This window comes from Aythya ferina, assembly GCF_964211825.1.
Source record: "Aythya ferina genome assembly, chromosome: 5".
Lineage (NCBI taxonomy): Eukaryota > Metazoa > Chordata > Aves > Anseriformes > Anatidae > Aythya > Aythya ferina.
In genome coordinates this window covers 24989191-25003605 of record NC_140301.1, presented here as the reverse complement: position 1 = coordinate 25003605, position 14415 = coordinate 24989191, and the positions used below count along the sequence as shown (strand labels likewise).

At 33.2% G+C, this 14415-nt stretch overlaps 1 protein-coding gene across 11 annotated transcripts in view; it reads right to left on the bottom strand.

Moving 5' to 3' along the window:
- CDIN1 (CDAN1 interacting nuclease 1) overlaps window positions 1–14415 on the bottom strand; it is a 137180-nt gene that overhangs the window by 71320 nt on the left and 51445 nt on the right. For 9 of the 11 annotated variants that reach the window (XR_014693421.1, XR_014693422.1, XM_084520508.1 and 6 more), the window contains exons 6-10: window positions 12706–12785; window positions 12295–12344; window positions 9145–9212; window positions 4019–4084; window positions 2132–2237 (exon numbers count right to left, since the gene is read on the bottom strand). Coding sequence is in view for 9 of the 11 variants with exons in the window: in XM_084520508.1 (XP_084376634.1) it covers window positions 2132–2237; window positions 4019–4084; window positions 9145–9212; window positions 12295–12344; window positions 12706–12785 (370 nt within the window). In the remaining 2 variants the exon portion in view is untranslated. The remainder of the gene's footprint in view (window positions 1–2131; window positions 2238–4018; window positions 4085–9144; window positions 9213–12294; window positions 12345–12705; window positions 12786–14415) is intronic. The other 2 variants (XM_084520511.1, XM_084520506.1) reach the window with 1 other exon arrangement.

Here is a 14415-nt window from a genome sequence, read left to right as displayed (position 1 = left end):
AAAACAAAAACAAAACCACCACCACCACCAAAACACCCCCCAAAAAACAGAATTATGCCTTATTTCCGTAGTTAACCTAACATTAAATTCTGGATTTAGGGAATAACACATCCCAGTAAGGAGATTTCTAGTTTCCTTCATATGAATGTAAAGCCCTTACATATGTAAGAATTACCGATTTTTCTAGTTGCTTTCTATAAAAAAAGATTAGGCAAAATCTGAAAACTACTTTCAAAACATTTCTAATGATCCCTATCTCAATTCAGTCTAGCTTTTGCAACATTAAAAGTACTTTACTAACAGCTCAGTGTTATTCTATTTTTGAAGTTAAAATATTAATTATCACATGATAAAACTGAAATTAAAATGAAGTTAGCTATGTCTTGGTTTCCAGATAAAAGCAAAAGAGAAGTTTCTTTCAGAAATGTCAGATTCAAAGGATACCCAGTATTTTCAAGTTTTTTTACATGTTATAGCTCAAGCCAAAACATAGTCATTTTATTTAGCAGAAAAAGACAAAAATTAAGTTTGACTATGCAACAGCAATTTTACTGCAAACCTGAAATGGATCAATGTCTTCATCTCACTTGTCTATCTACCTTTCACTCCCCACCTCAACTTTGTACCTTTATACCCATGTTATCTATTTAAAATTCACGTAGAGCTGCTTTCCTCTTACACTATCCCCTCAAACACATACCCACTGAAAATATTCTAGTCAGTATATTTAATGACCCCTCACAGCCTAAGCTGCTCATTACACTGATGTGCAAGTTCAGCACCATTTGCATCAGCATCTTTCCTGCCACTCTCACTAATTGCCTAGATATTGTTACATACTCAAAATTGTTTCTAAGTCTTGTACTCTGGTTATATATCTCACAAATTCTTGCCTATAATTTTCCTGTAGCACAACATCTTTATCCAACAATGGACAGTCTTCCTGAGGTTCCCATAACCTCAGTTCAAGTTCCCCAATTGACTGCTCTCTGGGATTATCAAATAAGCACAGGCCCTCCTCATATCAACAACTGCTTTGACAGAGCATAATCATGCATTCTGATAGTGTTATTCTCAAAATATAGTTTTTCTATCTCTGCTGCATCCTATAGAAACTGCTTTTAAAGGCATTTCCCAAGCTAAGGCTAGCAATTTTCACATTGGCATTTATTACATTTAGCTGAAATACTGATGGTCACCACAGACTGGCAACTGATATTGGCATATGTTGTTAGATACGTGTTCAAACATATTTGTGCCATCTTCTCCACTATCCCTCAGATTTCATGGAAACGACCTTGTAAACACCAGGAAGACTTCTTAATCTATGCCATCACAAATCCTTTATTAAAACTTGCATTTACCTCATTACTGCCTTGCTTAGGGTTCCACCACATACAAAGATAGAATTAAGATGAGTATCTTGTGTAGGATTTAAACAACAAAAAGAGTCCTCCCCAGTGTTAAGTCTTCTTCATTATACACAATAAAAACCTTTATAAGAATAAAGCAGAACTATTTTAAGTCTTTAAAGGATCTTTATACCAACAAAATCAATGTTCAAAAATTCTGTCCAGCATAACTCACTTCTCTTCATATATTCCTTTAAATATTTTTTAGCTTGAAAAGAATGTATTAATGTGTTACATGTAGATAATGTACCAAAAATGTTTTATGAAAAAAGTGAAACGATTTAGATACACTGACAATAAGCAATAAAGTTCTTTACATACAAACCACACTTGTTAGACTGTGAAGATTTTAGAACGTTGGGCACCTTGCAAGTATTACAAAATGTTACTGAATCTTCCTTCAGTCAAGTACTAAGCAAACTGAAATACAGCTTCTGTACCAAATCAGCTTATTCTGTTTTCCAGCATCACTGCAAAATCACCATATATATCTGTTGACTGTTAGCATTATCATATGAATTTTTCACAAATATTTCAGCATTCCAATTTGACATACTAATTAATCAAATTCAAAATGTCAGATTAGTAACATGTATTCTATTCACATGGCGTAATAAAAAAGTCATGACTGCTTTATGTTTTGTTTTTTTTTTTTCCCAGTAACTTATTTTAAAAAACATATTCTTACTTATCTATAGGGAAAAATAACAGTAATGTACCTATTCCAGTAGCTCCAAAACTGGTCCTGCAAGTAGGCTTGGTGGCTACTTTCATCACCAAATGAGGCTTTGCTTTCAATCCAGTGAATTATGTGTCCTTCAACAGCTAGGGTGACAGCAGAAAATAAAGTGAACTGTGAAAATCAAACTCAACAGCCTGTAAGAATGTATTTGGGAATACCCTATTTAACCCCCAAACTACCACATAATTCATGCTTGCAACAGTTACATATTTGTAAAAATATTTTTTGAATATGCACATATGACATTTTCAAAAAAAACACACAAAGTATTTTAATTGATAAGAGTGTCAATTTAAGTTTAATTACATCCTGTTCTAGATATTCACATTTATTCTAAAACATGCAGAATGTAAAGAGAGACCAGACTAAGATGCAATTTCATCCTATTTTCACCCTTACTTTGCTGGAAAGGAGTTGTCAGGTAAGGAACTGATGACTGGTGAATATCAAGAACAGTTAGCTAAGCCACTAAACACAGAAAATTCTTAGTCTAGAGTAGAATGTGTGAGAACAGCAAGAAAGGTTATCATAGATACATATCTGCTTCCTTACTTTTGCAAAATCAGAACTCTTCAGCAGGAAGAATTTAGATATAAGGAGGGTTATGTGAAAAATACAATTTGGAATTTCTGTTTCTGGGATACTCCGGGATTTGCACTGATTGGTGTCTTTCCTCATTTTTTGCAGAATTGATTTTGCAATATTAATAAAATGCTCTTTTGGGGGGAAAGTCCTCTCTGACACTGACAATCTAATTTTGAAGAAATCATGACAATCGCTCTAAAACATCATCCATTCTCCATTAGGGCAATGTGGAATACCATTACTGTGTTAAGGAGGTCTTTAAAAACTTTTCAGAAGACGCTCATATACATAGTCTAACTATTGGATAAGAGAGATTATTGTGGTGAAAGATGGTATCTGAAGAACTGCTTAGGATGAGACAAAGTCTCTCACAGTACACACTCAATTCCTTATACCAATGCATGTATCTGTTATCTGTAATAATTCCAACTGTTGTCAAAACAAAGAACCAAAAAAGTCATGCACATGACTTTTGCAGAGAGCTTTCAACCTTTTTATTTTCTCTGACACACCCACCAGTAGACATCTGCACAGAGAGGTGTTGTGCTCTAAGCAGGCGAATCAGAAGTCTTTTTGTATGAAAGTCGATTTACAAAGGATCATTAAGAATCCTTTACACTTGGACAACATTTATGTTTTTCTTCCATGGCCCAGCCAACAGGTCATCTTACCTTCTTATACGGCCTAAAGACCAGAAGATGCAGATGAACTTTGCCCACTTTTTACCCACTTTTATTCCTTCTTGCTTCCTGTTAATGCAGGCTTTTTAAAAAAATAGGGAACTACTGAGTTGTATTTAGATGCAATGTGATGGCATGAGAGTAACTGCAGGATGACAAACCTTTACACAGTGACCTGGAGGCATAATGGTATTACTTTAAGACTGCTTTGCATTTGATTGTGCCTTAAAGTTTAAGACAATTATGGGTATTTCAGATTTTACATCATAAAGTGGGCTGAGCAAGTTAGAGGGAGTGAGGATTTGAGGGTTCCTATTATTTAGTGTTTTTTTTTTTTTATTTCCTTTCTTTTTTCTTTTTTTATGACTTTGTGACAAAAACGTGCAAAGACTGAAGAGTAAATTATATTTACTTGTATTATGGGTAATACTCTCACACAAAGTAGAAGTTGTTAAAATTATTGGGTAAACACTGGAAAAACAGAGTAATATTGTATCCTATAATATACTTTACTTTCGTATGTCTTAAGTAGCTGTAATATTTTAACATAAACACTTATACACAAAATAAAATAATAAAAATTCTTTTAAAAGACTTACCTACTGGCACTTCTAAAATAAAGTCTGGTGTTTTGTCATAACCTTTAGCACGAAGCTGATCTTCGGCTATATATAGAGAACAAGAACTATTGTTTATAAAACTATTCTATTAACTAGACAGCAGTATCATTAATTTTATTTTAAATAAGAGTGTAAGAATTACTAATGCACTCATACATATCTTTCTTATGCATGCAACACTGTGTCAGATTAAATGAACCTTCGTAGAAAACCTGAAGCATGGATATAAAAATGCTTCTTTGTCATCCCTGCATTTTTATGTCTTCATTATAAACATCATTAATTCAAGCTGTCATACAGTATTTTATAGCCCCTAAATATTCAAAATAAAGAGATATATTTGCTGATTGAAAGAAAAGTCTTCTCACATTAGGAGCTGTTGAGATTAATCCTACCAACACCACAAACGTAGAATACTGTAGCTGCCTTCTTAGTTTTGTTTTAATGTTAGCACAAGGGTGCTAAAAAAAAAAAAAAAAAGAAAATCTTCTTCCAGAAATCTAATAGAGGGAAGATATGATTTTAATTTCTCTTGCCTCCTGAATATAATTTAACATAACAGAACATAAAAACAGAACATAAAAAAAAAAAAAAATAAAAAAAATTCTTAACATTAACTATACAAATCTATTGCTTCTGAATATTTTAAGAAATAACTGAGAAAGAAAACAGAAAAAAAAAAAAAAGATGCTTCCTTTAAAAAAGGAAAAAAAACAAGGAGAAAGCAAGCCCTCACTATTTTTTGAACTATTGTCCTTGATTTCCAATACCATTACATTGGTATTTCTGAAACACCATTAGATTTTGGAGTGACCTGGTCATTCAATTCCAGGCATGGCTTTCTGTCTTCACCGAAGCTCAACTAATGGCACAACCTAGTAACAAGTAAGGCTGTGTAGCCCCTTAACACCTACTGGGCTGTTGACATTGTCATGCATCCCATTCGCCTTTCTACATCACCTTTGATTAAAATTAATGGTCCATTCTCACTGTTGGGTAGCTTATTTCCAATCCATTTATCAGGTTAGGACAGTAGTTTCACGGCCAATGTTCAGAACTCAGTTTTAGAATACTTTGTGCATATCTTGAAAGGTCAGCAGTTTGAGTCCAAGCAACATTTTAATGACAAGAAAAACATACACTCTTAGAAATCAAAATTTTTTAAAATTGCCTAAAGCAAACCTCTCTCCCCTTCCTTATTGAAAAATAAAAGTCTGAGGTGTATTTTTATACAGTGAACTAATACTGCAAGCAGGACACCAGTAATTCTGGAATGCTGTACATTCACTTTAAATGCAAACTGCAATAGCTGTTTATTCTTTTTAATAGCTGTGGTATTTCTTTTGAAATTTGAGAGCATTTATTCACAGTAGGAAGGAACACTACATTGTAAATACATGATTTTGGAATCCAACATTTCTTTGTATCACCTGGTCAGCTATTAAACTTTTCTAGGATTTGTAGCCAGACTTGATTGTTGGCTACTTTCAAAATTAAATTGTTAGGTATTGGGATAAAATATGCTTACATTGACAAGGTTCTAGTTTAACAGAACCTATGAAGAGATTTTTACATCACATTATGAAAACAAATGAATATTCTAAGGAATATTTAAATCTTGATAAAAGTAAAACATAACCCAGTTTCATCCAGCCCTATTTAACAGTGACCTGCTCTCAACTGTTTAAGGCAGTCTGGAAAAGACTTTCATTCTTCTAGACAAGCAGTCTAGAAGAAACTCATTATTTGGGAACACAAATGGCAACAGAATGTTCAGACTTTTCCATCACATCTAACAAAAGCTAATGTCACAAATTTAAGGATATTTACCTTAAACAAACATAAAAAACCCTCCACATTGAAACCAACAGAAATGTTTTTACATCCGCTGATAGGTCAACTTGGCAAGTGTCTGAGCTGGAGTTTGCATCAGCATTACCTTTATACTCTTTAGCAGACTCTTTTTTCAAGGATGTCTGATTACTTTTGAAATCATTTAATACATGGATTAACACAATATATTTTCTGCTTTAAATTTGTTTTGGAAAGTTTTGCCTTGGTTTCTCCCAACACTTTGCACTATGAGAAATAGTGAAAAATATATTTAAAAACACCTTTATTATATATTTGACAATTACACACATGAAAATAATTATATATTACTGATTCTTCAATTATTATGAAGCTTTGTAACTTTGGAAAAATAAAAAGAAAAAAGGAATTACAGAAGGTCCCCAAAATCACCAGAAAGATTCTTGAAGCCAAAACCTCATCAAAAGGACGTTCAAACTTTTTAGCCTAGGAATGCTTCAGATTAGTATAGAAGCCTTAGATTGGTATAGTAGACTTATGCACACCTTAAAATATCTTTTAGGTCTTATACGGATCAAGAGAATGACTAAAAAACTGCTTGAAAACCAGCCAACGGCAGCTACATCTCTTCATCCTCAGATTTGAAAATTATGTTGAAAAGGCCCTAAATTTGTCCACATGTTGTCCATTAGTTTAGATTTCCAACAGATCTGGAGGTTTGTATTTACTGTAACTCAATCATAACCATTTAACTCATCGTTGTTCTTATACTAGCCTCTGGATATAACAAGGAAGCAAAACATTCTTCTATTGGTGCATCAATAGGCAGTAGCTGCACATTGAAGACTATAGCAGAGAACACTAAACAGATTTCATGATTTATATCCAGGCTACTGAGGGACACCATAGTGGGAGCAAAAGGAGGTTAAGATTCTAGAAAGGTCAGTTATATACCTTCCCATTATAGCTAAAAGCATTCCTAATAAATTCTGGGGTAGGCAAAGACATGAAAAGATGAAGATAGATCCTACGTATAACCTAGAAATTCCTAGCATTTCAGCAAGGCAAGTGAACCAGTGAAGAAGGGAAGGCTGTTAGCCTGTTCTGAGAGAATGCTTCCATTGATTCTGTAAATCTCAAGCAAAACAGAAAAGACTTGAGAACTGCGTTTCTGATGTAGAGAGGAAGTGATGTGCTTCTCGTGAACAATGCATTCCTAAAATACAAAAAACACTGGTTTGTTTAAGTTTCTAATCGATTTCTGGGTGAATCTGAAGGTGCTACTTCTGATCTGTATGCTTTGAAAACTACATCCTCTAGAAACAAATTTTCTTCCTGACACTAAATGCTGCTAGGCTTTTTTCTTCTGTAATGTACTCTCTATTGCACAGGTAAACATAACTGTAACAAAAAAATTGCTATTCTAGAAGAATAGTACACTACAGTATTACACTAACATGGAAAATGGCAGCAGGAATTGTTTCTTTAATACATGGGTTAAAAAGTAATAGTTTTGTCAGTACAGCAATCTAAGTCACAAGCCATCTCCAACACCAGAACTCCATCTTACTCAGATGGAAAGCCAGACAAAGCCAGAATCTGTTGAGCTTTAGGAAATAGTCATCTCTTCTGTTTTCCAGGGGTTTTCTTCAAGTAGTTTTGGATGCAATTTTTGAGAAAGGAAAGAGTTTACTGCAAGAGTTTCAGTAAATACAGTAAAGTTCATCTTGCAGATAAGAAGGAAAAGCTTTTTTTTTTTTTTTTAAATCAAACCCAGAACCTGAGGCACATTCAATTGAAGGATATAATAAAAACAGTTAACACATCTTAAATCATGAGTAAACAATGCTTCACTATGCATAAAAAGTAAACAATAAATTAATCCATCTTATTTATATCTCTGTATGGTGACAAGTTAACCCATTCTAGATATTTTGAATTGACAGTACAAATTTCTTAGAGCTTATTTCTAAAGGTAAAATTGATGCTTACCCAAGGTCATGAATCATTAAAATTTAAATCTGATTTGTGTAAAACACAAGCTTGCACAAGCCAAAAAAAATGATAATTGTTCGGTTGAGGATCCATTAGTGAGTCATCTAGTCCATTCCCTTGTATCGTGACAGGACTGATTTCATTACCAGCTTTGATGGATGAGTGTCAAGTCTAGCCTTGAATTTTTCATTGAAGGTGATTCCATAACCTTCCCTGGCAGCTTGTTTTATACTTACTGTTCATAGAACTGTTTAGTATTTTAACTCAGTATCGTCTCTCCAATTACAATTTAATCCTATTATCTCTTCTCTTTCAGCCAAGTTAAAAAAAAAAAAAAAACAACTCACATTTTCATAGTATCATTTGCAAGTTTGTATGTAATGAAGAAAAATGTAAAAAGACAGGAATAACTAAAATAAAAGAGCACACTCTGTTCTTTAATCCTGTGGACAAACCTAAAAATCTTAATGTTCTTTCTAATTTCTAAATTTGTTAAAAGTTTTCCAAAATCTTACCCTGAATCTAGAGGAGAGATCTCCTAAAGATCTCTAACAATTTTACTAGTTTTACCAGTAAAACTCTTTAATTATATAAACTTTGTACAACACTCAACTGTAAAAAGACAGCAATTCACTTTATTAATAATTTCATCACATAAGGAATCCAGTATTTAAAAAGTCAATACTAAGTTTATTATCACTATAGGAGAACTGATCATTTAAATACTAATGATTGTTTTAATGGCACTTATACACCAGAAATGTAGTACATGCTAAAAGAAAAAAAAAGAGAAAGAAAATAACTTTAACCAATTAATCCTCAAAATAACTTTCAATATAGAGACTTTCATTGTTTGGGAGGCGGGGGGCAAAAAATTCATCAGAAACTGCATAGAAAGCAAAGTGAGTGGATCTTCTAGCAGTTCTTTATAGAAAGCATTTTGAAGCTAATATTTCTTACGCTTCCTCCTAAGTCTCATAAGGCCTAGATTATGGCTAATATCTCATGACACCAAAAGTAATACTGCAGCAGATATTAAAGCATTTTTTTCAGCTACTTATTCTATAAAATATTAATTGCACGCCTGTGCATGTGCTGTATATATAGGGTATTAGGTAACTGAGTTCCTGCTCAGTTCTAAATCAATAAAAGATAACATGTACAGCATCAATCATTTTTTACTCTTCTTCTACTACCTAATACAAAGAGTGTTGAGACTTATTTTTTTCTTAAGTAAACAGTCACTGAAATCTTTAAAGTTAAGGATCCTCTAGCTAGCCTCTACCACTGATTCTTACCTATGAAAGAGAGATTTTTTTCCAAAAGCATTTCTCGCAGCAAGACTTCATGCTCATGCCCAATAGCACTGATAGCTTCAGGTTAAGAAATAGAAGATTATATTGGAAAAGAAACAAATTCAGAAAAATATAATTGGTAAAATAATTCATTATAAAGCTTACTGGCCTTCACCTTCATTTCAGAGTGATCAATGATGTGAACTCTTATTTTTGAAATTCCTTACAGGGCAGAGGCATTTAGCACTTTGTGAAAATCAGACTACTGTATATAGCATCAGAATACATTTTACAAAATTAAAACCCATTATACCATAATATATATATATATATATATATATATATATATATATAAGGGCAATATTTCTATTTTTGCTCCCTGTCCCCCAAATTAAAATAAAGCATGAGCTTAAAACGTGGTTAAATAGCTTATAAGTTATTCTTTAATGATTAACGTATCAATTCTCTAATTCAGTAAAGAATGAAATAAACTTTTTTTTTTTCTTTATATTCTGAAATTGATAGGCACTAAATCCATCTGAAACATCTTATTGTAACAAAACACCCTTTTAATTGATTTTTCAGAAGCATGAACTAATGTCAGGGAAGAATGAAATAATATTTTACAGCAAAGTCCTTTTCACTTCACTGACAGCCTGTTGATCTGATGTGCTATTCTTAGCAATATGTAAGAAAAAAAATTCATCAGATCAAACATTTTAATGTATCCTCCCAGAGGTCAAAGTTCTATTCTGGAAGCTTTTAAGAAGAACCTCATGGAATATCACAATAAAGGATCTTACATTAAAAACAATTAAATTCCTGATTTTATTTAGAATAACTTCTGCAAATGTAAACTACAGATCATCTTCCCATTACAGTTGGTTACCTATATTATACGAATGTTTTATGCTGAACAGCAAAAAAAGCTAATTGCAAGGAATCATTTCACATTTTCATCAATTGAAGCTATATATTATGTTAAACTGTACTAGCAGTTACAGCACAAAAATGGGGGCAAATGAAGAATGCCAAAAATGTAAGAAAAAATATTGCAAACAGAATTTATAATGCACCATAAGCAGAAACACTTAGACTTAGTCTATAATAATACCTGTTATTGATGTATGGCAATGACCATGGGGCAAAACTTGTAAATAACCTCACAAGCCATTTTCTACTCATGCAATCTAGCAGCCTAGTTTCCCGTAAGCATCTGAACTATTACTGAAAAATAGCCTCTTGGCATTTACGAAGAGGTTGACTTCATACTTTAGTCCATGCATATACAATTAGATAGTTATATTTAAAATCAATATGCAATCCTTCAGAAGACATTATGCTTTTAAAACCTTAACTTTAAATTGATTTTTAACTATTTTATGCACCTCAAAATTAACATCTAATTCAGCAACATACTTGCAGATAATGCATTCATACAGCCAAGTATTAAACTTTTCTGTACCAAAATAGAATTGAAAATCTCCTGATTATTCTCATTGATGTCACTGTATATTCAATAACATATCTTGAACCAGAATTTGGAGACAATAGGGAAAACCATTTAGACTGCAGTCAAGTTATTCTTAAAAACTGTTCGTAACTCTTTCAGAAGACTTTAGTCAGAATGTTCACCAACAATAATACTAATCCTAAAATACCAAATTTTGGGTATGAAAATTGATGATCAACAACCTTTTCAAAAGTTCAACTTTTTACATTGATCTACTTTAAGAGAGTCATGTTTAACATTGAAGAGAGTCTTAATGAATACTTAAGAACAAGATTAAAAACAAAACAAATACAGTTAGAACTCTATCCTGCTGCTGTTAAATGAAACAGCAGAATCCATGCAAATATTTTAGCAGAGAGAACATATTTTCAAGAGGTAACCACCATATGTATCACAACTACAAGAAGTATTGTTTCACATGCATAACTAAACATCACTGTAGCTCTCCTATCCTGTCACTGTACAGTGAAATCCAGATCTTCACCCAAACTGGATGAAGAGATTTACGCAAGGTTTCTCTAGGGTTTGGGAGGGAATTGCCTTGCTAGCCTGCACAATGATAGAAGACTATGATTTTGAAACTGTTCTTTCAATAACAGATTGAAACCACAGAGTTACTCATTCAGGACTTCATTAAAATAGGTTTGGGGTTATGAGAATCACTCCTAACAAAATCAGTAAAAAATTCTTAGTCTTGAACAATGTGTCTTGAATACTTAGTCTTGAACAATAAGTAATCTGTGGAGTTCCCCCAGTATTCTTACTGCATACTGAGGATCTCTAAATATTTTAAAGCTATCAAAAAAAAAATCACAAACCATCTCCTAAAAAACAAGCTACACAGTGTTTTTTTCTACAGCCAGCCAATTTTCTTTAAGATAAAAAAAATAAAAGAACTACATTGGAAGGTTAGGTATGAGTTTAGAAGTGCTAATCAGTCAATCTATCACAACCTGAACTGCACTTGAAAACATTCTAATTAAAATTCATATTCATAATTAGTTAGGTTGGATATTAGGAAGAACTTCTTTACTGAGAGGGTTGTGAGACATTGGAATGGGCTGCCCATGGAAGTGGTGGAGTCATCATCCCTGGAGGTCTTTAAAAGACGTTTAGATGTTGAACTTGTGATATGGTTTAGTGGAGGACTTGTTAGGTCAGAGGTTGGACTTGATGATCTTGAGGTCTCTTCCAACCTAGACAATTCTGTGATTCTGTGATAATAAAGCAATGCCATAATGTTCAACATTGTCTATGCAACTTACTAATGTAATCACAGAATTCTTGAGACTGAAGGTACCTCCAGAGATCATGTAGTCCAACCCCAATGCTCAAAGCAGGGTCAACTACTCTTAATAGAAAACCAGACATGCATTTCAACTAATCAAAACCAAAGAGGTTCAATCAGGCATATGAACGTGCAGCCACCAAACTGACAACTTGCCGTAGTCCATCTGATTTTTGTTAAGCAGTGTCAGCGAAAGCTCTGCAGCGACCCTCTAGCTGATTGAACGTAAAACAGTGGAGTATGAAATGTGGTTTGTGAAGCTGAACTTTATGTCAGGTTAAAGCTAGACACATCTCTTCCACACAGTCTAAGCTCGTCAATTGTGCACCTAAAATTTTATGGGAAAGGATACTGTTTGATGCAGTCCACCAGTGGTCCATAACAACAGTCATTCACAGTACACTGCAGACAAATAAGAGAACTAGTATAGTGACGGGCAACTACAAAACCATTACAGTTGAACAGTATCTTAAAAACAGTAATTACTTTTCTTCAAAAAGGCTATCAGATGCTATTCAGATATAATCACAGAAAACAAAAACTGCATACTTTTATTCACTATAAAAGCGAGCTATTAAAAAGTGAAATGCTCCCCTCACAAATATTGCATTGCCATTTATGGTGCACCCTGACCTCAGTGATAGTTTATGATGACAGTAATTAAATGAGGTTTAAAATCTTTTACTCTGCTAGGCAGATAACAGCATTGCCAGAGGAAAAAAAGAAAAAAAAAGAAAAAAAAAAAGACAACTGTGATTAATACCTGATAGACTTGATTTGCTAGAACTCCATCTGGAATCTGAGAAGGGTCCCGTAGCATACTATTAATAAGAGTTTTGGATGCTAGTGACAAAAAAGAATAAAAACATACAAAAACCTGTTAGCACAGTTATCCACTTGGCAGGCAGGAAGAAAGGCATACATTTATAAAGGAAAACATTGATGATGTTGATAATTTTTAAGGTTATCCAAGCAGCAACAACAGACCTTTAAATTTGTCACAACATATCCACTCAGATATATGAACTCTAAAATTCTTAAAACACAAAAGCATTTTCTTAGCACAAGGTGTTAGCAGTCACTTGTTTACTTACTCAGTTTCACTGGACACTATATGCTTCAGAAGCATCACATAGGTCTTAAATAAACTGCTTAATATACAGAAAATATAACTCAAAATAACCTCCCTATCTTTGGAGAAATTAAAGAAGACAGAAAAATTCAAAAAAGCCTTTAAAACAATCTACTTTATAGACTTGGTGATTCCAGTTTAGTAGCTTTCAAATTTATTTATTTGTTTGATGTCAACACATTTATTTGTCTGTATTTAAAAGTTGGTCAAAGGTTTTCTGTGGTATTTTCAAGTGTATAAATCTAAGACAAAAGAAGTGAATTTAGGACTATTTATCAGTCTCTTAATCACTACTACCACAATAAGAAAAAATAACATTAGTCAGGAATTGCCTTTAGTTTATTTTCAAATGTGAATACAGTCCCTTGAAGAGCTGGCATTCTGTTTTATCCACAGATGCTTAATCTTGGTGGTTGCATATACCAATTAATTCCTGAAAGGAGTGGAAAGACTTTATTCTACAAGAATGCCTTCTAAAAACATCAAACACTTCATTTTACAATTTTGCAGAGAAAAAAAAAACAATGTTGCTGTGCAAGCATGTGCTGCCTCCTTCCTGGGAAAAACTGCTGATAGAGTTCAGCTGCTGGTATATTTATGCCATCAAATCATTACGTGTAGACCAGGCTTGAGACTAGTAAGGTTCCCAGCTTTGCCAAAGATTTCCTGTGTGACTTCAGGCAAATTACTTTAACCTGTGTGTTCTTCAGTCCTGTAAATAAAGATAAAACCTACTTTTTCCTATTTCTCACCTAATTTTCCCCAACTCAGGGCCAAAGTTTTTTCACTCTGTTACATGCATGTTATACTGTGAAAGGACTCCTGGAACCTGTGACCCTCCAGGTCACAGCAGTAATGCCAGTAGTGCTAGTCAATGTGTGTGTGTAGAGGCTGTGCTGAAACTAAAGGAGATAGTGAGTTTAGTCCACTCCCCAGATGCTGTTGTCTACAAGCATCACAACCAGTTGAAAGTAATATTTTCAATAAAATATGTAGTTTAGAAAACTACACCTTAATGCTAATGAATATAAATACCAAAATGAATTTAAAGGCTTTGCAAGACTTGCAAAGAATGGCATGATTAAAGACAGGAGCAAAAATTTGTTCAGGCATAAGCATTTTTAAAGAGAATGATACACTAGGCCAAAACACTTCCAGATGTATAATGCCATAGTACATATTTGTATCATATTAATCTCATATGAAATAAACATTATTTTCATAAGTGAATAATAAAAATAAATAGCACTTCAATTTAGCTTTTGTACACTGTTAAAAATGTGTTTTGTATGCTGGATAAAAACTATGAAAATGTGAACCAGAAGGCACTTTATTAACACT